The 25242-nt window shown below is 37.2% G+C and overlaps 1 protein-coding gene across 1 annotated transcript in view; it reads right to left on the minus strand.

Moving 5' to 3' along the window:
- LOC100627466 overlaps window positions 1-25242 on the minus strand; it is a 272180-nt gene that overhangs the window by 101434 nt on the left and 145504 nt on the right. The window contains 3 exon segments of the mRNA XM_021089367.1: window positions 10836-10968; window positions 14694-14780; window positions 18614-18777. Coding sequence (XP_020945026.1) covers window positions 10836-10968; window positions 14694-14780; window positions 18614-18777 — 384 coding nt within the window.

The raw sequence follows: 25242 nt of genomic DNA on the forward strand, positions 1-25242 counted from the left end.
CCATAAGCAAATTTTAAAACCACTGAATAGGATCAGGAGAAAAATAAAGAAGACAGAAGACAGAAGAAAGTATTAGCAAACTTGAAGATAAATAGAAATTACCTAATTTATGGAGTTCCTTGGTGGCTCAGTGGTTTAAAGATCTGGTGTTGTCACTGCCATGGTTCTAGTTACTGCTATAGTGCTATAGTATGGGTTTGATCCCCAGCCTGGAAGCTTCCATATACCACAAACCTGGTCAAAAGAAAAAAGAAAAATAAATTACCCAATCTAACAAGAGAATATTTTTAATGAACAGAGCCTCAGGGACCAATTAGGCAATAGTTAAAAAATCTAATATTCATATTATGCAGTAACTGAAAGAGAAGAGGAAAAGTGGGAAGCTGAAAAAATATTTTAAGAAATAATGACTAAAAACTTCCCAAATTTGGCAAAGACATATATGCACACAGATTCAAAAAGCTCAGTAAAGTCTAAACAAAATGAATCCAAAGCAGTTCATGTCCAGAGACATCATATTCAAACTTCCAAAAAAAAAGTAAAAATATTAAAAAGAGCCAAAGAAAATGGTACCTTACTATAAGGGAATATTGATTCTAATGATAGCGAATTTCTCATTAGAAACCATAGAGACCCAAAAGAAGTGGCACAACAGTTTTTTGGGGGGTTTTTTTTGTCTTTTTTTTTTTTTTTTTTTTGCCTTTTCTAGGGCCGCTCCCACGGCATATGGAGGTTCCTGGGCTAGGGGTCCAATCAGAGCTGCAGCCACTGGCCTACACCACAGCCACAGCAATGCCAGATCCTTTAACCCAATGAGCAAGGCCAGGGATTGAACCTGCAACCTCATAGTTCCTAGTCAGATTCGTTAACCACTGAGCCACGACAGGAACTCTGGCACAACAGTTTTAAAGGGCTGAAAGCAAAGAGCTGCCAAGGCAGAATTCTATATCCAGCAAAAACATCCCTCGTGAATAAAGGAAACATAAAAACATTCCGAGGTGAAGGGAAACTAAGAGAATTCGTTGCCAGAAGACCTGCCATAAAAGAATTATTGAATGAAATTTTTCAGAGAGAAGGAAAATGAAACCAGAAGGAAACCTGGAACTCCAAGAATGAAGGAAGAGAACAAAAATGAATGTGCAGAGAAACAAATGGAACAAACTGAAACTGGGTTTAGCCATCTCATGGGGCATGGATATGTTAAAGGAGGAGGAGTGATGCCAGCAAAATATCAAACTCCAGTCCACTCCAACCATCCTGTCCAACCTAGAAAGGGAGAAAAAAAACTGAGAAACAGTTGTAAAGTTTACAATTTAGAGGCAGAGGCTCACTAAAAGACTGACGCCTAATCATAGGACTATGGAACACTTCCATGGCCCCCCCTCATAGCTCACCACCACATACTAAAGGCTTATTAAGTACAGTCTCTCTTAGCTGGTACATAATGTCCAGCATCTAGAAAAAATTACCATGTACACCAAAAGACAACAGTTTGAAGAGACAAAGCATCAGAAGCAGAAATGGCAGGGGTGTTGAAATGATAAGACTAGGAGTTTAAGACAATTATGATTAATATGCTAAGAACACTAATAGATAATACATACAAAATGCAAGAAGAGATAGGCAATGTAAACAGAGATATGGAAATCTTAAGAAATAACCAAAAATAAATATAAGAGATCAAAAACATTGCAACAGAAGCAAAAACTGCCTTTGATGGGCTTATTGGTAGATGCTTCACTGCTAAGCTTTGACAATCCATCAAAAGACCCCTCCAAAACTGAAAAGCAAAAGAAGAAAACTAAAAACCAAGGACACTGAACAAGCATAAAAGGTGTAACATACACACAACTGGAAGAGAAAGGAACAAAAGAAATATTTGAAACAGTAACAACTGAAATTTTTCCAAATTAATGTCAGACATCAAACCACAGATTCAGGAAGCTCAGAGAACATCAAGCAGGATAAACATCAAATAAAATGAAAAAAAAATCTACATTAGTCATATCATTTCCAAACTAAATAAAATCAAAGATAAATTAAAAATTCTGAAGGAATATGGAGGAAAAAAAAGTTACCTAGAGAGGAACAAAGACAAGAATTACATCTGACCTCTCAAAAACCATGTCAGCAAGAAGAGTGGAGTGAAATGTTAAACATATTGAGAGAAAAAAAAACCCACCAACCTAGAAGTCTGTACCCTGCAAAATTACCCATCAAAAGTGAAGGAGAAATAAAAATTTTCTTAGACAAACAAAAATTGAGGGAATCTGCTGCCAGTAGACCTGCCTTATAGGAAACATTAAAAGAAGTTCATCAGGGAGAAAGAAAATTATAAATAGGTCAGAAACTCGTATCTATAGAAAGAAAGGAAGAGTATCAAAGATACAATAAGTGAAGATACAATTAAAACTTAATTTTTTTTTTTTGCTTTTAAGGGCCATACCTTCAGCATATGGAAGTTTCGAGGCCAGGGGCCAAATAGGAGCTACAGCTGCCAGCCACAGCCATAGCCACAGCAATGCCAGGTCTGAGCTGTGTCTGTGACCTACACCACAGCTCACCAGCTCGCAACAACACTGGATCCATTACCCACTGAGCAGGGCCAGGGATTGAATCCGCAACCTCATAGATACCAGGAGGGTTCATTACCACTGAGCCACAAAGGGAACTCACCTTTCTTGTTCTTAACTGTTTTAACAGTTAAGTTGGTTCAAAAATAATAATAGCAACAATGTATTTGATTATGTATGTTTATGTATATAAGATATATGCTTATATATAAAAGAACTTAATTACAGCAATGATACAAGAAATAAGAGGGGAAGAATAGATGATTTTGTTATAAGGTACTCACATTACTCATAAAGAGGTATAGTGTAATTTGAAAGTGGTCTTGGATTAGCTGTAAATGTATATTTTCAAACTCTAGGGCAACCACTAAATAAAGTTTTTTTAAAAAGGTGTAACTGATATGCTAAAAGAGGAGAGAAATAGAATGATTTTGTCTTTTCTCAACTGAAAGCACAAAAGGCAGAAAAAGAGTAAAATATAAATATAGGCATAAACAATAAGAGCAATGAAAAGAAAACAGTAGCAAATACAGTATATATTAATCCAATTATATCAATAATCACTTTGAACATCACTGGTATAAATGAACCAATTAAAAGACAGAGATTGTGAGAGTGGATCAAAAAATAAGACCCAAAGGGAGGAAAAAGAAAAAAAAAAAAGAGGAAGAACTAGGACTGAGGAAACCACAATCAGAGAGCAGTCACTCAAATAAGCCAGCATACAGATTTAATCATGAACATGTTTCAAACAAAATAAAATTAAAAAGAAGAAAAAAGAGTCATCAAAATCATAAAATGTGGTCAAGGGATGTTAGGAAATAAACAGACCCTTTTTTTTGGTTTGTTTCTCTTCTCAATTTTAATATAGTAATGAAGTGTTTGAACCTACAGGACCATCAGGCTAAAACACACAATTATAGGAAGGGGTTAGCATACTTAAAACACTGGGCTACCACAAGTCAAAACCAAACACTGCATTCGCAAAAAAAGAAAAAAAAAAAACACTCAAGCAGATAATAACAGGAGACCATCCAACCAAAAAAAGAAAGTAAGAATGGAGAAGCATAGAATCAACTGGAACACGAGGTTCAAAATGGCAATAAATAATCATCTATCAATTATCACCTTAAATGTCAATGGACTGAATGCCCCAATCAAAAGACACAGAGTGGCTGAGTGGATAAAAAGACAAAAACCTTCAATATGCTGCCTACAAGAAACTCACCTTAAGACAAAGGATACATACAGATTGAAAGTGAAGGGGTAGGAAAAAATACTTCATGCCAATAGACATGACAGAAAAGCAGGAGTTGCAATACTCATATAAGACAAAATAGACTTTAAAACAAAAGACATAAAGACGAAGGACACTATTTAATGATTAAGGGATCCATCCAAGGAGAGGATGTACTATCATCAACATATATGCCCCAAATACAGGAGCACCCAAATATATACAACAAATATTAACAGACATAAAGGGAGAAATTGGTGGGAATACAATCATAGTAGGAGACTTTAATACCCCACTCACACCAATGGACAGATCCTCTAGACAGAAAACCAATAAAGCAACAGAGATCCTAAAGGAAACAATAGAAAGGTTAGATTTAATTGATATCTTCAGGACACTACATCCAAAAAAATCAGAATACACATTCTTCTCAAATGCACATGGAACATTCTCAAGAATCAACCACATATTGGGACACAAAGCGAATCTCAATAAATCTAGGAGCATAGAAATTATTTCAAGTATCTTCTCTGACCACAATGCCATTAAACTAGAAATCAACCATGGGAAAAGCAAAGAGAAAAAACCTACTACATGGAGACTAAACCACATGCTACTAAAAAACCAATGGGTCAATGAGGAAATCAAGAATGAAATTAAAAAATACCTTGAAACAAATGATAATGAAGACACAACCTCTCAAAATCTATGGGATGCTGCAAGAGCAGTGCTCAGAGGGAAATTTATAGCAATACAGGCCTTTCTCAAAAAAGAAGAAAGATCCCAAACTGACAACTTAGCCCTCCACCTAAATGAATTATAAAAAGAACAAAAAAGACCTAAAGTCAGCAGAAGGAAGGAAATTATAAAGATCAAAGAAGAAATCAATAAAATATAGATTCAAAAAACAATAGATAAAATTAATAAAACTAAGAGCTGGTTCTTTGAAAAGGTGAACAAAATTGACAAACCCCTGGCCAGACTCACTAAAAAGAGGAGAGAAAGAATCCAAATAACCAAAATTATAAATGAAAAAGGAGAAATCACAACGGATACAGCAGAAATACAAAAAACCATAAGAGAATACTATGAACAACTATATGCCAACAAATTTGACAACCTGGAAGAAATGGACAATTTTCTAGAATCTTACAGCCTGCAAAAACTGAATCAAGTAGAAACAGACCAACTGAACAGACCAATCACTAGAAATGAAATTGAAGAGGTCATGAAAACACTCCCTACAAATAAAAGTTCAGGACCAGATGGCTTCACAGGCAAATTCTACCAAACATATAAAGAGGAACTGGTGCCCATCCTCCTTAAACTCTTTCAAAAGGTTGAAGAAGGAGAAATACTCCCAAAGACATTCTATGATGCCACCATCACCCTCATTCCAAAACCAGACAAAGATACCACCAAAAAAGAAAACTATCGCCCAATATCATTGATGAATATAGATGCAAAAATCCTCAACAAAAGCTTAGCCAACCGAATCCAACAACATATCAAAAAAATCATACAACATGACCAGGTTGGGTTCATCCCAGGTTCACAAGGATGGTTCAACATACGCAAATCAATCAGCATCATACACCACATTAACAAAAGAAAAGTCAAAAATCATATGATCATCTCAATAGACGCAGAAAAAGCATTTGACAAAGTCCAACATCCATTCCTGATCAAGACCCTCGCCAAAGTGGGCAGAGAGGGAACATTCCTGAACATAATCAAAGCCATTTATGACAAACCCACAGCAAGTATAATCCTCAATGGGGAAAAACTGAAAGCCTTCTCACTCAAATCTGGAACAAGACAGGGATGCCCACTCTCACCACTGCCATTCAACATAGTTTTGGAAGTCCTAGCCACAGCAATTAGGCAAACAAAAGAAATAAAAGGCATCCATATAGGAAGAGAAGAGATCAAACTGTCACTGTATGCAGATGACATGACACTATACCTAGAAAACCCTAAGGACTCAAGCCAAAAACTCCTTGAACTGATTAATAAATTCAGCAAAGTAGCAGGATATAAGATTAACATTCAGAAGTCAGTCACATTTCTGTATACCAGCAATGAAACATTAGAAAAGGAATACAAAAATACGATACCTTTTAAAATTGCACCTCACAAAATCAAATACCTCGGAATACACCTGACCAAGGAGGTGAAGGACCTATATGCCGAGAACTATAAAAGTTTAATCAAAGAAATCAAAGAAGATGTAAAGAAATGGAAAGATATTCCATGTTCCTGGATTGGGAAAATCAATATTGTAAACATGGCCATACTACCCAAAGCAATCTACAGATGCAATGCAATCCCTATCAAATTACCCATGACATTTTTCACAGAACTAGAACAAACAATCCAAACATTTATATGGAACCACAAAAGACCCAGAATTGCCAAAGCAATCCTGAGAAACAAAAACCAAGCAGGAGGCATAACTCTCCCAGACTTCAAGAAATACTACAAAGCCACAGTCATCAAAACAGTGTGGTACTGGTATCAAAACAGACAGACAGACCAATGGAACAGCACAGAGAACCCGGGAATAAACCCTGACACCTACAGTCAATTAATCTTTGACAAGGGAGGCAAGAACATCAAATGGGAAAAAGCAAGTCTATTCAGCAAGCATTGCTGGGAAACCTGGACAGCTGCATGCAAAGCAATGAAACGAGAACACACCCTCACACCATGCACAAAAATAAACTCCAAATGGCTGAAAGACAGGACACCATCAAACTCCTAGAAGAAAACATAGGCAAAACACTCTCTGACATCAACATCATGAATATTTTCTCAGCTCAGTCTCCCAAAGCAATAGAAATTAGAGCAAAAATAAACCCATGGGACCTCATCAAACGGAAAAGCTTTTGCACAGCAAAGGAAACCCAAAAGAAAACAAAAAGACAACTTACAGAATGGGAGAAAATAGTTTCAAATGATGCAACCGACAAGGGCTTAATCTCTAGAATATATAAACAACTTATACAACCCAAAAGCAAAAAAAATCAATCAACCAACAGAAAAATGGGCAAAAGACCTGAATAGACATTTCTCCAAAGAAGATATACAGATGGCCAACAAACACATGAAAAAAATGCTCAACATCGCTGATTATAAGAGAAATGCAAATCAAAACTACCATGAGATACCACCTCACACCAGTCAGAATGGCCATCATTAATAAGTCCATAAATAACAAGTGCTGGAGGGGCTGTGGAGAAAAGGGAACCCTCCTGCACTGTTGGTGGGAATGTCAACTGGTACAGCCACTATGGAGAACAGTTTGGAGATACCTTAGAAATCTATACATAGAACTGCCATATGACCCTGCAATCCCACTCTTGGGCATCTATCCGGACAAAACTCTACTTAAAAGAGACACATTCACCCGCATGTTCATTGCAGCACTATTCACAATAGCCAGGACATGGAAACAATCCAAATGTCCATCGACAGAGGATTGGATTCGGAAGAGGTGGTATATATACACAATGGAATACTACTCAGCCATAAAAAAGAATGACATAATGCCATTTTCAGCAACATGGATGGAACTAGAGACTCTCATACTGAGTGAAATGAGTCAGAGAGACAAAGACAAATACCACATGATATCACTTATAACTGGAATCTAATATACAGCACAAATGAACATCTCCTCAGAAAAGAAAATCATGGACTTGGAGAATAGATTTGTGGCTGCCCGACGGGAGAGGGAGGGAGTGGGAGGGATCGGGAGCTTGGGGTTATCAGACACAACTTAGAATAGATTTACAAGGAGATCCTGCTGAGTAGCATTGAGAACTATGTCTAGATACTCATATTGCAACAGAACAAAGGGTGGGGGAGAAAAATGTATACATGTAAGAATAACTTGATCCCAATGCTGTACAGTGGGAAAAAATAAAATAAAAAAAAATAAGACCCAACTATATGTTGTCTACAAAAACCCAGTTTAAAAATAAATATACAGATAGATTAAAAGTAAATTTATGGAGAAAAATATAACCCGCTAATACCAATCAAAAGAAAGCAGAAATAGCTATATAAATTTCAGACTGAGCAGATGTCAAACAAGAAAAGTTATCAGGAATAAAGAGACCCATTACATAATAATAAAAGGGTCAATTCAAGACATAATAATCCTTAATGTGTGTGTACCTAACAGAGCACCAGACTATGTGAGGCAAAACTGACAGAACTGCAGGGAGAAACAGAAGAATCCACTATCATAGTAGAGGTGTCAAATGGATAGATCCAGTAGGCAGAAAACTAATAAGGACTTAGGTGAACTCAATAGCACTATTGATCAACCGTTTATAATATACATCAATAGATTACTTCATCCAACAACCACAGAATACACATTCTTCCCAAGCTCACTTGGGATAGTCAGCAAGACAGACCGGAGTCTAAGCCATAAAACACACCTTAATAAATTTAATAGAACAGAAATCATACAATGTCTGCTCTCAGACCATAGTGGAATTAAACTAGAAATCAATAACAGAAAGATCACCGGAAAATACCATAACACATGGAGAGTAAATAACATACTTCTAAATAACACATGGGTCAAAGAAGAAATCTCAAGAGAAATTTTAAAATATTTTGAACTAAATGAAAATACAACTTAGCAAAATTTGTGGATTGCAGAAAAAAACAATGCTTAGAAAATTTATCGCAGTGAATACATACATCAGAAAAGAAAAAGATTTAAAATCAATTATCTAAGTTTCTACCTTAGGAAACCAGAAAAAAGAGAGCAAATTAAATCCAAAGTAAGTAAGAATAAAAGAAATAAGACTTAGAACAGAAATCAATGAAACTGAAAAGCGGAGATCAACAGAGAAAAACCAATGAAACCTAAAGCTAGTTCTTTGAAAAAATCAATAAAATTGATAAGCCTATAGCCAGGCTAAATAAGAAAAAAGAGAGAGGACACAAATTACTAATATCAGAAATGAAACAGGAAAAACCACTCCCGATCCCATGGAAAATTTAAATGATAATAAAAGAATACCATGAAAAACCCTGTGTCCACAAATCTGACAACCTAGATGAAGTGTATCAATTGACCGAAAGACACAATCTGCTAAAACTCACATAAGAAGAAAAGAATTTCAGCTTTGTAAGATGGAGAAAGTTCTAGAGATCTGTTGTACAACAGTGTGAATATACTTAAATGAAATGTACACTTAAAATTTTTAAGGCAGTAAATTTAATGTTTTCTATTTATTACCACAATTGAAAATTAAAATTAAATATACACATATCTCACACAGACTGAGAAAGTTCACTTTTGCTCTGGTTTGCTTAGCAACTTTATCCTATGTAGAAAAACAGTTCTATAATTAAAAAACGTATTTTTTTTCAGGTACATATGATTGTAGGCTGGTTAACCAGGCAAACACTTTTTGACTTCTTTTTGCCTTAAATGACCAATACCACCCTAATTCTTCATGGCCTGAGAGGTATGCAATATAGTAAAAAGGACACTAATCCAACCTCCCTTGTTTATACCACCTGGAACTGATGTCTTTATCTCTGGTCAAAGCTGTTGCTTGTCTGCAATGACATCATTCCACATATAGCATCAATCTTCATTAGTAAATTAGGCAAAATATGGCTGAAGTCAGGTATCTTTTGCTATATCTACCACTGACCTAGATAACTAAAGGCTTGCCCAAGTTTACAAATAGCACATGAGAGGGTACATAGAGCACATGAGAAATACACAAGAGCAGCTTCTCCATTCTTGTTGAAACTGAAAATGAAAGTTTCTATTAAACCACCAGTACCAACTGCCGCAGGGAAGACAAGTAAAAATCAGTACGTATTTGCAGAATATGACTCCTTTGAGCAAATTTTACAATTAAAATGAGAGATGAAGAAGCAAAACTGCACCATTACTAACTGGGTAGGAACAGAACACGTCCGCCGTGAAGGGGACAGGCTAATGAGGGAGAGTGTTGAGAACACTTAAAAATGCTGAGGAACCTGACAACAATGTTTATACAAGCCTTCACTTTTCAGTAAGTGGAACTATTCATAGCTTTTCAAAAATAGTTTAACTTAAAAATTTAAGAGTTTACTACACCTTGTTTAACAACCACAACAAAGGAATCATCCATCTCCGCAATCCTTTTAGCAAATTTAAGTTCCCTGTTAAGTTACACAAGTTGTCATGAACCTAATACTACAGTATATGACATTGCGGAGATCTTCTTAATCTTCCCATAATATTTAATATTATTCATCTCTTTAGAAAACTAAAATATCACATATTTAATAGAAAAAGTGCTGAACTGGACAAATTTATTTTTTATCAATTTCCCATTTAATAATTTTCATACACCCTTTTCCTAGTCTCTTCCAAAGCAGAAACCAGCAGACACAGGAGCAGACAGCTCTTCTGGACAGAGTCACCCTGAATTTTCGTGGCTGTGAGCAGTGACTGTATAACTCTGAGCACAGCCTAGCTCTCGGCCACACTCATGAATGTCTTGAACAGATCTCTGCTCTTGCCAAAATGCTTAGAAAGTCATAAAGCAGTTCTGTTTATGTTTCCTAAAACTGCATCATTACTAACTGGGTAGGAACAGGACACCTCCCCCGTGAAGGGGACGGGCTGATGAGACACATTTTCAAAACTAAAGCTGAGCCTGATAAGAAAAGCTTACATCGACTTGCGTTTTTTAGCCCAGGAATAATTTCATTGGACATTCAATTTTCTCATGACCTTCTAAGAATTCATTCTCTTTTTCATTAAGAGCATTCTGGCTAACCTCCTTACAGGGTTAACTGTTGACAAGAACATATTCCAGAATGCCAGTGCAGAAAACAACTAAAAATTATTTAGATGTAGCTGTCACACCGGCAGAGGCAACTGGTAAGAACTGAGAGGTTCCTTGAGCACTCATTCGCTCATTTATTCACTTACTCGACACGTACTAAACTCCCCATCCTTCCGCTTTTAGGCAAACAAGTTTTATGTGTGCTACCTGGAAGGATGGGTTGCCCCTTGTTTAAAACAGGAAATTCTCGACAGATTTCCCCATCCTCTTGATCTCGTGCCAGCCATCGTTGAACAGGTATATAAAACTGTCTTCCAGATTTCATGTTCCACAATCGTATCTACAATAGCAACATTGTTGCTTGTAAAAAAGGTAAGAATACTTTATCAAAGAGTCAAATAAAAGATTTTACCCAACCCTGACACTTAAGAACTTTTACTTTTTTTCAGTAAAAGAAGTTGTTGAATACTCAATAAGAAAAGTGCTAATTTTTCAGTTAGCACTATCTTGAGTACAATGGCGTTTCTTTTCTCTATTTTGAAATTCTTCTCTTTCTAATTCCTCTACGTTGAAATGTTAAGCCTGCCAATTTCCTCTCAAATTTTCTAAGTTTCAATATTTTCCACCTAGAAAGAAATATTTATAATTTTCTAAAAATATAATTACTTCCCTGTTGCAACTTCTTAGTAATTAATTTTTTTATTTTAAAGTGATGTTGGAGTTCCTGTTGTGGCTCAAAGGTTGACAAATCCAACTAGGAACCATGAGGTTGCAGGTTCCATCCTTGGCCTCGCTCAGTGGGTTAAGGATCCGGCATTGCTGTGAGCTGTGATGTAGGTCGAAGATGCGGTTCAGATCCTTTGATGCTGTGGCTGTGGTGTAGGCCAGCAGCTACAGCTCCAATTAGATCCCTAGCCTGGGAACCTCCATCTTCCGAGGGTGTGGCCCTAGAAAAGACAAAAAAAAAAAAAAAAAAGTGATGTTACAAAATATCAGCATGAGCTTAGATTTCATTCACTACAGATTCAAACTGATAAGAGTTTTCTTCGTAGGCCCTTGGCAATGAACGACATTCAAGCAGTGATTTTGGGGGGAGTACCTGTTATACCATATTATATAAATCCATTCATCCTTGAGTTAAACAAAGATGCTAAATTCTGGTAGGAGTTTCGGTCATGGCTCAGGAGTTAACAAACCCGACTAGCATCCATGAGGATGTAGGTTCACTCCCTTGCCTCCATCAGTGGGTTAAGGATCAGGCGTTGCCATGAGCTGTGGTGTAGGTCGAAGACACAGCTCAGATCTGGCGTTGCTATGGCTGTAGCCTAGGCTGGCAGCTGCAGCTCCAATTTGACCCCTAGCCTGGGAACCTCCATATGCCACTGGAGGTGTGGCCCTAAAAAATAAATAAATAAATAAATTCTGGTGGGATCAGTTGAATGCCAAAAATCATCAAAAAGTAGCAATGTGTCCTCTGATTCTAAAATACAGCCTTTCATGGGTAGGGCACTATTACTCTTTTAAAAGTTTCAGTGAGGTGTTGCTTTATCTGTTAAATTAATCTTATTGTCTTTATAATGCCTTAAATCAGAGATTTTCAACTTTCATGTGAGTCATGTTGTTATAATGGTAGATTTTCAATCCCTAAAGTACTACGTCTGTGAAGTGTGGTAAGGTCCAGAAATTTTCATTCATCAATTCACATCACGTGCACTCTGGAGCAATCACACTTTTAGAAAGGCTCCCTGAGAACCACAGAGAATTATCACTGGTTTACAAGACTGCCATTGCTGCCACCATTTGACCTGGTTTTTTAATTACAGTCCAAGGCAGATCATTTGAGAAATACAAAGTAAATCATCACTTGAAGTGGGTTTTTTTTTTTTTTGTAATCTTCCTTAACTAAACTTAAAGAATCAAGTTTAAGCTCACAAAAACAGTCTGATTATTTTACAGGCTGTGGAAATGTTGTATCATTAGTGCTATAGTGTGTTAATTCAAATCCCTTCACATTATAGGCACAAGTTGGCTTACTTAAAATTTTAAATTTCCAACTTCTAAGCTGTATTATAGGAATTAATCAGAAAATCCTCAACCCATTATCTAGCATCTTAATTTGGCCAAATAGGTAAATCATATAAAGGGTGTTATAAACTCAGAAAAAAACTCTGAAGCAAGAGCATCTCTTCCTCACTGGTTCTAAAGGGCAGGTGAGGTAAACCTCAGGCAAACTCACTGCCTCGCATGGAGAGAGGACTGGCCATGGACAGACAGTCACTAACAACTTTCAGCCTGATTTTTTTTTCTTTCCTCTGCAATATTATATATTTTCAGATCATTTAACCATTGTCTCAGCATCTCAGCTCCACAGTGAATGTAACATTGCCTACTAGTTACCAATCAAATGAGATTAGTGATTAGTGGTAATTTCCTTTTTCCATTTCTTTCTTTCTTTTCTCTTTTTTTTTTTTTTTTTTTTTTTTTTTTTGCTTTTTAGGGCTGTACCTATGGCATACGGAAGTTCCCAGGCTATGGGTCAAATCGAAGCTGCAGCTGCCGGCCACAACCACACTGGATCCGAGCCACATCTGTGACCTACACCACAGCTCACGGCAACGCTAGATCCTTAACCCACTGATTGAGGCCAGGGATAGAACCCACATCCTCACATCCTCATGGATACTAGTCAGGTTCATTACTGGTGAGCCACAATGAGAATTCCCAAGGATAATTTTCATAAATTAGTTTAGCTTACTAAGAGAGAAAAAGTAAAAGATGTCATTATTATCATACATGATCATTTACATATCAATCTGAAGACCATATTTCAAAAGCTCTATATAGCATAAAAGAGGAAATTATTTCACATAGAAGCCAGGCAGTAATCTTGAACTTTGAAATCTAACTTCTACGTTCTGTATTTTCATAAAGTGAATTTCATTTTCTCATTCTGCTTCAGTATCTTTTGCGACTTTAATGTAAAGATGGGATTATTAACAACTATATGTTTATTCTAATAAAATAAAAATATGTTTTTAAGGGATTGCTCATCTTCTATGAATTTTTCATTAATTTTCTCGTGTATTAAAAAACTGTAGAACAATTTTTCCAAGAATATGAGGAGTTTGACTAGGTATTCTTTGCATTTTGAGAACTTGTTCAGTTAAAGATCATTTATCCTGGAAATATGCCATACACAAAAATGAATAACACTGGGTGATTTCCAATATTCAAGATGTGCATTTATTGGCAATCATGAAAATAAGTAAAAATTTTTTAATTCTGGAGTTCCCGTCGTGGCGCAGTGGTTAACGAATCCGACTAGGAACCATGAGGTTGCGGGTTCGGTCCCTGGCCTTGCTCAGTGGGTTAAGGATCCAGCGTTGCCGTGAGCTGTGGTGTAGGTTGCAGACGCGGCTCGGATCCCGCGTTGCTGTGGCTCTGGCATAGGTCGGTGGCTACAGCTCTGATTCAACCCCTGGCCTGGGAACCTCCATATGCCGTGGAAGCAGCCCAAGAGATAGCAACAACAACAACAACAACAATAACAACAACAAAAAGACAAAAGACAAAAAAAAAAATTTTAATTCTGAGTAATATAGAAAACATAAGCCTCTCATTTCTCCTGCAATTACTCAGGGACGTCCTCTTGCTTAGCATGAATAGCCTAAATTTGATGGCTGGTGCTCAAATCTAGTAGATGATTATTTTACCAATGCAAATGGACTATTTTCACAACCTTCTGAAGCTGATAACACCCCCCCGGTCATCTTTTCTATTGCAACTATATCAAGAAGCAATGAGAGTTTATGTAGAGTCTGAAGTATTTTCTTTTCTTTGCAGAGGTGAGAGGATTGTTTGGTTGAGGTGCTTCCCTCAGTTAATTAGGAATTAAATTATTATTAAGGGCATATGATACTGCTGCCCTGAGGAAAGCTCTGACTAAAAAGTCCAGGTTTTACTGCATCAACTCACAGCAGGTGTGAAATGCCCCTCTGAGGTTTGATTCCTAAACAGAATTGGCAGAGGACCTTACAAAGGATGGGAGTATTGATATGCTTTTACCTCTTTACAGTGCCAGGAGGGGGAAAGTCCAGAGTTAGTATGACCAATACGAATCTTAAAGAGTGTGCCAAGCTCCCCAACTGTGATCTATAAAAAAAACCAAGAGAACTTCTTTCAATGTAATTTCACAAAATCGATTGTTAAAACCTTATACTAGGGCATTGTATGTTAATAAAGTGATCAATCCATTAAGAAGATTTTATATTTATAAAAATGTACACACCTAACGACAGAGTGCCAAAATACATGAAGCAAAAATGTACATAATTGAATAGAGAAATAGTCTACAATAGTCATTGGAGACTTCAGTAGAACAACTAAACAGAATATCAGTAAGGAAATAGAGGAACTGAACAACATCATATACCAACTAGAGCCATTTATAAAGCATTCCACTCAACAGCAGCAGAATACAGTTTTCTCAAATGTACTTAGAACATTCTCAAGGATAGAATATATGCTATATCACAAAACAGGTTTTGAAAATTGAATAGGTGTGAAGTCATACTGAGTATCTTTTCTAACTACAATGGAATGAGAAAATAGAAATAAATACAAGAAAGAAAACTGAAAAATCTACAAATATGTGTAAATTAAATTATATACACTTAAGTAGTGAATGAGTCAAAGAAACTGCAAGGGAAACTTTAAAATACCTTGAGAAGAATAAAAAACATATGAAAAACTAGTGATTCACATTAGTATGGACTCATACTAGAGTTCAGAGGGAAATTTTAGCTGTAATTCTATAAAATATGTGAAATATGAAATACTTAAAAGGAAGAAATCACGTCAGGTGAACATTCATCGACTAGACTGGCAAGCTGGCTGTGAGAGAAAACTTCCTTAGAGATTCTGATCTAATAAATTCAGAGACTCTGTGGAGAGGGAGAAGGGGGAGGAGATAGGAGGGAGAGAATGAAGGAAGGGGGAGGAAATAGGAGGAAGAGAATGAAGGAAGAAGAAGGGGAGGGGAGTAGGAAGAAAGTGGGAAGAGGAGGAAGAAGGAGGTTCTCAAATAAATAACCTAGCTTTGCAACTTACAGAACTAGGATAAAAGAGGAGTAAGCTAAGTGCAAAGCTAGCAGAAGAAAGGAAATAACAGATTAGAATGGAGATGAAACAGAGAATAGAAAAACAATACAATCTACTAAACCAAACACTGGTTCTTTGAAAAGGAGAACCAAATTAACAAACATTTAGCTAGCCTAAGGAAAAAAAGAAGGCAAACTCAAATTACCAAAAGCATAAGTGAAAATACGGACATTACTACTAACCTTATTCAAACAAAAAGAATTATAAAGGAATATCATGAACAATTGTGTGCCAGCAAATTAGATAACCTAGATGAAATGGACAAATCTTTAGAATCACACAAACTATCAAAATGGACTCAAAAAGCAGAGCAAGGACTAGGTATCACAAAAAAGAATGGAATTGGAATTTTACCTCATAGACCATGTATAAAATTTAACTCAAAATGGATCAAAGAACTAATACAGAAGAAAACAAAGGGCTAAGTGTTCATGACCTTGGCTTTGGCAATAATTTCTTAGATATGACAGCAAAAACACAGGGAACAAAAGGAAAAAATAGATAAACTGGACATTAACAAAACTAAAAATTCCTGTACATTAAAAGATACTATCAAAAGAGTGAAAAGATAACCCACAAAATAGGAGAAAATATCTGCAATTCATATTTTTTTTCCCATTTTTGGCCACCCTGCAGCATATGGAGTTCCTGAGCCAGGGATCAGATCCAAGCCACAAGTGCGGCAACGCTTCATCCTGAGCCCACTATACCAGGCTGGGTGTCCCAGTGCTCCCAAGACACTGCTGATCCTGTTGCACCACAGCAGGAACTCCTGCAAATCATATTTCTGGTAAGGGTCTAGTATTTAGAACGTATAAAGTAGCCTTACAATGCAATAACAAAAAGAAAAACAACCCAATTAAAAAATAGGCCAAACCTGAGTTCCCATCACGGCTCAGTAGTTAACAAACCAGACTAGCATCCATGAGGATGCGGCTTTGATACCTGGCCTTGCTCCATAGGTAAAGAATACAGCATTGGTGTAAGCTGTGGTGTAGGTCGCAGACATGGCTCAGATCCTGTGTTGATGTGGCTGTGGCACAGGCCAGCGGCTGCAGCTCCAATTGGACCCCCAGCCTGGGAACCTCCACATGCCTCAGGCGTAGCCCTAAAAAGACAAAGAGACCAAAAAACAAAAAAAGGCCAAACCAACAGAAAGAGCTGAAATGTAGATAACAGTGCTCAGAAAAAAAAGCATCAAACTTAAAACAGTTTCCTGTGAGAGAAGGAAAAGTGACTGGGAGGGTATAGGTGCTCCTTTCTTATAAAGAATATTCAAAATATATTCACTGTGTGAAAGTATAATTGGATTTAAAAGTAAATTTGAAACAATAAAATAGCAAAACAGCAACAAAAACAGTTCAGACTCTTGTAGTACATTCATCTCTAAAATTATTTCCTACACATGCAAAATATCAAAATCTTTGTTGTTAATTTTTATATATTATTGGCCATCAACAAAAGAGTTTCTTTAAATACTGACTCACAAGAGTTCCCGTCGTGGCTCAGTGGTTAACAGATCTGACTAGGAACCATGAGGTTGCGGGTTCAATCCCTGGCCTTGCTCAGCAGGTTAAGGATCCAGCGTTGCTGTGAGCTGTGGTGTAGGTTGCAGACGTGGCTTGGATCCCATATTGCTGTGGCTCTGGTGTACGCCGGTGGCTACAGCTCTGATTCAACCCCTAGCCTGGGAACCTCCATATGCCGCAGGAGCGGCCCTAGAAAAGGCAAAAAGACAAATACATACATACATACATACTGACTCACATAGAAAGCATGGAAAGGATAGTTCAAATTAAACTATTAGTTTGGTACCAAACAGTTCAGCCTCTCCTGTGATATACATGGGCTGAGTACACAGGCTATGGTAAACCACACACCCGGGATCACATGTAACGGTATCCTGCAAAGATTTTGGATACTTATGGACACTTCTTTCTTCTTTTTTTTTTTCATTTTTTAAAGTTTTATTGAAGTATAGTTGATGTACAAGCAGATAATTTCTGCTGTACAACACAGTGATTCAGCTATACATGTACACACATCCATTCTCTTTCTGATTCTTTTCCCATATAGATGATCACAGAATATTGGGTAGAGTTCCCTGTGCTGTACAGCAGGACCCCATTGGCTAATTATTCCATAGACCTCAGTGTGAATGTGCTGATCCCAACCCCCAGTCCATCCCTCACTGCCACAAAGGACACTTTTTTCTGATTGTGATTTTATTTTCTGTCTCTACCCAGTTCAGAACAATCCCTCTGTGCATCCAGTCATTGGTTCAAAAGACATTACTAAGCACCTGTGGTGCCTGATGCTGACTCATTCCAAACCTCGCCTGTGACTGCTGACCTTCCTGACTCAGGTTTAACAACATGACACTGGAGCATCTTGGCTACCTCTATTTCTCCCCAGGTCTCGATCTTGATCTCAATGGATCATCTCATATGTCATGACCCAATAACTCGATGAAAGCTTCTTTGCCTTCCTTTATTTGATCATTTATTTTCCCTTTTTGACCTTGACTTTGAGACTAATCTGTTAGAGCCTCAGACAGAAAGGCACAGCCCTTGCTCCTGACAGCCACAAGTACAGAAACAACAAATGTTGTCATCTAGTGTTTCTCTCTAGCTGTTGTCTCTTATTGTACTGCAGTTTTGCTTGTGTATAACCTGCCTGAGCAAAATCCTCTATGAATCACTTTTGATTGATCTTCTACAGGACACATGTTGTTATAACAGGATGTGCCCAATTTGATAGACTGCATCCATTGCAAAGTACCTACCAGCTTACATTACCAGGTTTTACTCAGTTTTACTACTTACAGTAAATACGTCTTCCTGGCCATCCTGAAATCGAACTCCATCTGTTCCATACAGATATATGGGAGCTGAAGTCCTAAGTCGTCCATAGAGTATAATATAAACCTGTGAGCTGGTCCCTGCATTTGGCAAGTCACTGGTGATTATGGAAACCTTCCAGTTACCACCTATAGAAACAAAAATGACACACAGCATTGCAGCAACTCATAACAGTGGAAGACTCAGAAGAACAGGTCATCATAGAGCCAGGAGAGGTCAGGATGGACATAACTTACTCTTCTCCATCTCCTCTGGCAAAGGGCTATAACCCAAGATTTAGATTTGGGTTTTAAAATACTTAATAAAATGATCATGTCCTACAATGTAATCATGAGAATATATGCAGAAGATCTTTAACAAGGTTAGAGAGATACCATTATTCTGTAATAGTTGGTCCTGCCTGGACTCGGAGAGAATTGCTATAATAATTATCTTAAGTTCCTAGCATTTTGACAAAACATCTCCAATTTCTTAGCTCTGACATATAACATGTACATTCAGAATTATACCTTTCAATATCCTTTAAGCTTAGATGTTTATTTTCCAAAATAAAAAAATGTGTAATTATTTATATAAATGTAAAAATTGTAATCAGATAAGTTAGAAGGAATTTCAAAAGTATTCTGGTATATTTGCTTAACCTATTGTTTTAAATATTCCAAATTAATAAAGTAACTGAGTTCCACAAATGTTAAGCAAATGTGGTATCACCCAGAAGCAAATAAAAACAGCACTATAAAGTATATGGTTCCTGGTAAATATAACTGAGATTAACTAAATATCATAACACACTGATAGTGGTGTGACATTACTTCCTAGGATGTCAATTTAATTTTGCCAGCTTGCTTTGGAGTAAACATCAAGAGTTGATCAATAATAAAATTGAAGTAATGAGAAATTAGAAGAACAAACTCAAGTTTTTTTAAAGAATGAAGAAATGAGGCAGTATAATTCAGAACTACAGACTTAAATAACATTCTACTCTTTAGGCTGATTTTTCTCTCTCCCATATTTGAACTAAATATTATTCAAATTCTAGGTATAAATTTTACTTATCTGGTACAATAAACACATGTTAAATGAATGTCCATTTTTTAATCTACTTTAAAACAGGAAACTGTACTTTATCTTTCCAACACATGGCAAAAGTCACAATAAGTTTCATCTTGGTAGACAACCAGTTAGTAAATAAAAACATCATTTTTAAAAATTGAAACAGATGGATAGGCTATCTTTAACAATGGCAGAAGGCGCTAAATTGCAGTTACAAACTATAGAGCTGGGAAAATCCTAGACTCTGTAGAATAACTGGTATGTTAGTGCCTGTTTGAATAAAATGAAATAAAGCTTTTAAGATTTTGCTCTCTTAGAAATGTAGCAAAAGAGTTCAGGGGAGAATCAATACTTACTAAACGTACAAGGACCAAATCAATAGAGAAAGAAATTGCATTTTCTAACAACTACTATGGAAAAGGATGAAAAGTACAAGAATAGAAATAAAATGAAAATAATGAAATATGATGTCTGTTTACCATAGGTTTTGCACCTCTTTAAATCATTAAAACTTTAATCTTGGAAGAGAGTGTTGTAAAAACTGGAGTAGATTCTAAAGATCCTGAACCAAGATTCATCTTTTAGTTTATAACTTAGATCAATTGATAGCCAGTAAGTCACTGAGTCATTGCTGGGTGTCCAGTGCCATGGGGAGGAGTGGCTGGAAGTCACAGAGTGACATTTTTGTCCTCCATTGGCCTGTAATCTATGAGATCGGAAGGCCAACACACCAAAAGGGAAGAAAAATCAGAACATTCTTAATGTAAGATTTGGGGGAAGTGAGGCAAGGTCACAGAAAAGTTAACAAAATAAATTTTTCTTTATATTTTAACTTTTAAAAAAAGAACTGGCTTTAAAAAAACAATAAAAATTAAACAAAGACTGTACAAAACTTTGTGCCATCATCTTTGTAAAATAGAAGCCAAGAAAAGAATGAGACAGATGATTTCAGAAATTTATAGGGCACCTAACCCAGCTTGCTCAGCAACATTATAGGAGAATGGAGATGGGTAGATAAAATTTTAAAAGTCTTTCTTTTCTTTCTTTTTTGGCCTCACTGCAGCATGTGCAAGTTCCTGGGCCAGGGATCAAAACTATACCACAGCAACAACCCAAACCATCGGATCCTTAATCTGCTGCACCACCAGGGAACTCCCTAAAAGCATTCTTAACATTCATACTGTATTAGGTCCCAATTTGAATGAGTGTGTTGAAGAGTTGAATCAATGGACTAGAAAAAAGCAGGATGCAGGGAGTGGACGAATAGCTTGATGAAAGATTCAAATTACCATAAAAATAACTACACAAAATAACTAAGAAATCTGAATAGCTCTTTATCTTTTAAAAAAAAAATCAGGAGTTCCCGTCGTGGCGCAGTGGTTAATGAATCCGACTAGGAACCATGAGGTTGCGGGTTCGATCCCTGGCCTTGCTCAGTGGGTTAATGATCCGGCGTTGCCGTGAGCTGTGGTGTAGGTTGCAGATACGTCTCGGATCCTGCGTTGCTGTGGCTCTGGCATAGGCTGGCAGCTAGAGCTCCGATTAGACCCCTAGCCGGGAACCTCCATATGCCGCAGCAGCGGCCCAAGAAATAGCAAAAAAAGACAAAAAAATAAAATAAAATAAAATAAATAAAAATAAATAAATAAAAAATAAATAAAAATCATATAGTTCACTCTTTTTCACAAAGAACTGCAGACCCAGATGGTGAATTTTCTACCAAACCTCTAAGAAACAACCAATGCCAATCCTACACAAACCCTTCAGAATAATTCCCAATTCATCATGTAAGACGAGCACACTCTGATGTCAAAATGAAAATACTCTCAGCAAAAGTACTACCAAATCAAGTCAACCACAACCTTCAGGCTTATCCCAAGAACAGTGTCTGATTCAAAAAAAAAAAAGCGCATTTGGCAAAATTAAATACACATTCATGATAGAAACTCATTATTGGAAATGATAAAAATGAGAAATACCCTTAGCTTAAACTAGAGTAAAGGCTATTCCTGTTACAAAATGGAAGAGAACTTGGCTGAACTGTGCACCATTACTTGGTGGTGGAAATAAAACTTACAGGTGGTGAACTTAGATGTCTGCTTAATGAGATTCCCAGTCAAAGTGTGGAAGGTGTGTCCTGTTTTTTCTGCTTATGGTAAACACTCAAGAGGAAGGGGTTCCCATGAGGCATAGCAGGTTAAGGATCTGGCATTATGTTGATACCGTGGCGTGTGGCGTGGGTTCCACCCCTGGTCCAGGAAATTCCACATGCCATGGATACGGCCAAATAGAAAAAAAAAGAAGAAAAAAAAAACAAAAGTCAAGAGTAGACTGAGGAAGGAATTGTTAAGTAAAAAGGAACCAGCGCATGATGATTTGAAATATTCTCAGTCTCCCCAGATGCCTTGATCTGGCAAAGAGCCAAGGGCACATGACCGAGGCATCCAATCGCCATCCAGCAGAAGCCAGCAGCAGAGGTGGAGTCAGCCAGGACAGCCCTGTGAAGAACTGTGCATCTGATGACTGGACCCCCACATCATCCACAGAAGACCAGTGAGCTTTTCAAGAATTTTTTTCCAGTAGATGATATGGACGGAGAAGGGATGAAATGAAGGAAGAAGGATTCCAAGGCTCAGAGACAGTGGAGTCCCTGCTGTGGTGGGCAGTAAGGAGGGGGCTACAGCTGCCCCGCCAAGGCCCAAGAACAAAGCAGGGAACAACAGATGCATTCTCAGGCCCTGAAATGGAATGGAATTGCCCTGTGGGGTTTCAGACCTGCTTGGGACGTGTGACTCCTTTTTTCCTTCCAGTTTCTCCCTTCTGGAAAGGGATCACCTGTCCCGGCACTGTGTTGTGGAAGCAGGTAACCTGTGTTCGGGCTGCACAGGTCTGTGGATGGAGAGGAATCTGGGCCCAGGATGGATTATAACTAGTGTCTCACCCACACCTGATTTAGAGGATACCAAATATGGGATTCCAAACTTTTTTTTTTTTTTTTGTCTTTTTGCTATTTCTTGGGTCGCTCCCGCGGCATATGGAGGTTTCCAGGCTAGGAGTTGAATCGGAGCTGTAGTCTCCGGCCTACGCCAGAGCCACAGCAACGCGGGATCTGAGCCGCGTCTGCAACCTACACCACAGCTCATGGCAACGCCGGATCGTTAACCCACTGAGCAAGGGCAGGGACCGAACCCGCAACCTCATGGTTCCTCGTCGGATTCATTAACCACTGTGCCACGACGGGAACTCCAGATTCCAAACTTTTTGAGGTGATTATGTTTAAATGATATTTTAGACTTAAAGTTGATGCTGGAATGATGAAGACTTTGGAGAATGTTGGGATGTGATAAATACATTTCACACACGAGAAGGGCATGCATTTTCTGGGGCCAGAAGAACAGTGGTGGGTTGTCCCCTCCTTCGTGAATATGAACTTATCTAGAAACAGGACCTCTAGAAATGTCATTAGTTAGGACGAAGTCACACCTGAGTAGGCTGGGCTTACTCAACCATGACTGGTATCTTATTTTATTTTACTTTATTCTATTTTGTTTTATTTTATTTTATTTATTTAATTTGCTTTTTAGGAATACAAGTGCAGCATATGGAAGTTCCCAGGCTAGGGCTCTGCCATCCTACACCATAGCCACAGCAACGTGGAATCCGAGCTTGTCTGCGACCTACACCACAGCTCACAACAATGCTGGATCCTTAATCCACTGAGCAAAGCCAGGGATCGAAACCATGGTCTCATGGATCCTAGTCAGATTCGCTACCACTGAGCCATGAGGGGAACTCCCAATGACTGGTGTCTTTTAAAAAGAGAAGAGACGGGGAGACAGAGGAAAGAATGCTGACCAGAGATAGGAAATACACAGCTGCAAGCCAAAAAGCTCAGACTTCCAGCATCCAAAATTATGACAGAAGAAATTCTTTTGTTTCAAGCCACTCTATGTTAATTTGTTATAGCAGTCCTCAGAAGCTGATACAAAAGGTGACTATATAAGCAAACTTTGTAATGTAAATGAATGCACCTCAGAAAAATAGAAAATTTCCAGTATATCCAGCTCAATGCAAATCAAAATCCTAGTCACGAAGCAGTGTGTACCTTATGATGCCACACGATGTCCTAAGAAATGCAAATGCATTTGTAGAAACAAAAAGCAAAAACTTCTTTCCTAGGGCCAGGGATGGTGGGATTTTCTCCAAAACACATGAGGCAACTTTTGGAATGATAAAAGCAATCTATGTCTTGATCAAAGTGGTGGTCATACAGGTAAACACACTGCAAACTTATAAGGTATGCATTTTTTATGTAAATTATACCTCAATACAATGGACTGTTTTAAACATCAAATTATCAAAAATCTGTAAAAGCCATAACTAAACTGGTTAAGTTGAACTGCCATACAAATGAAAAGGACTAATTTCTTTCATTTGCAAATAGCTCATACAATCAATGAAACAAAACTAAACAGGGATTTCACAATAGAAAAATGAGCAAGAATATGAATAAGCAGTTCATGAAAACACATACACACACATACTCAACCTCTTATAACTAAAGAAAGGCAAATCAAAACAAGACATTGCTTTTCATGTATCAGATTGGCAAAATCTTTAGTTTTAGAATATCTAGTGCTGTGAGAGTGGACCTTCTCAAACACTGTTTGGTATCAGGGTAGTTTCCTGTATCCTTTTTGGAGGGCAATTTAGCAATGAAAATTTATACACCCTTTGATCTAACAGTCTTATTCCTCTACTTTACTGTATAAGTATACTCACAAAAACGCCAAACTATGTGTACTTAGAACATTCTTCAAAAGACTCCCTAGAATAGTGAATAGTTGGACCTAGCCATATATCTTTTACTACAAAGTGAGTCAAAGAAATAATGAAACAGCCATGATGAAATGCTACACAACAATTTTTAAAGAATGACTTAGACAAGATATAATGCAATTTTAATGCTATACTCTCAAGTTTTTAAATAAAAGGAATATCCATAGATATATCTACACATGCTGATAAATGCATTTTAAATTCAGGGAAAAACTGAAACTATCTGAGTAGAATTTAGAAGTTGGAGCTAAGAAAAGTTAACTTTTCATCTTATTTTTGTCTAGTGTATTTGATTTTTATCATGTGTTATATTACTTTTACCATCTTAAATAGGCAAACATGTAAAAGGAAAAATAGTAAAACTTTAAATGGATAATTGCATATTATAGATGAGGAGCTCTTTCATAGGATCAGGATATAGGTAAATTGTGCCTGAATTCTTCCAAAACAAAATGTTTTCAAGTTGTGGCTATAATAATCCTCTCTAGAATTATCACCCTTTATACTTTCAGAGTTCCTTATAATCACTTGCCAATTGTTCTTCCCAGTAAACTATTAGCAACTCATAGACCAAAAATACATACATACATACATACACACATACATATACATACATACATTCATACATACATACATTTGAAGACCTATAAGAAATGTCAAACAGGAAGAACAGAAGCATTCCTAGGAGTCGATATGTTGGG

This window comes from Sus scrofa, chromosome 4, assembly GCF_000003025.6.
Source record: "Sus scrofa isolate TJ Tabasco breed Duroc chromosome 4, Sscrofa11.1, whole genome shotgun sequence".
In the NCBI taxonomy this organism is placed as follows: Eukaryota; Metazoa; Chordata; class Mammalia; order Artiodactyla; family Suidae; genus Sus; species Sus scrofa.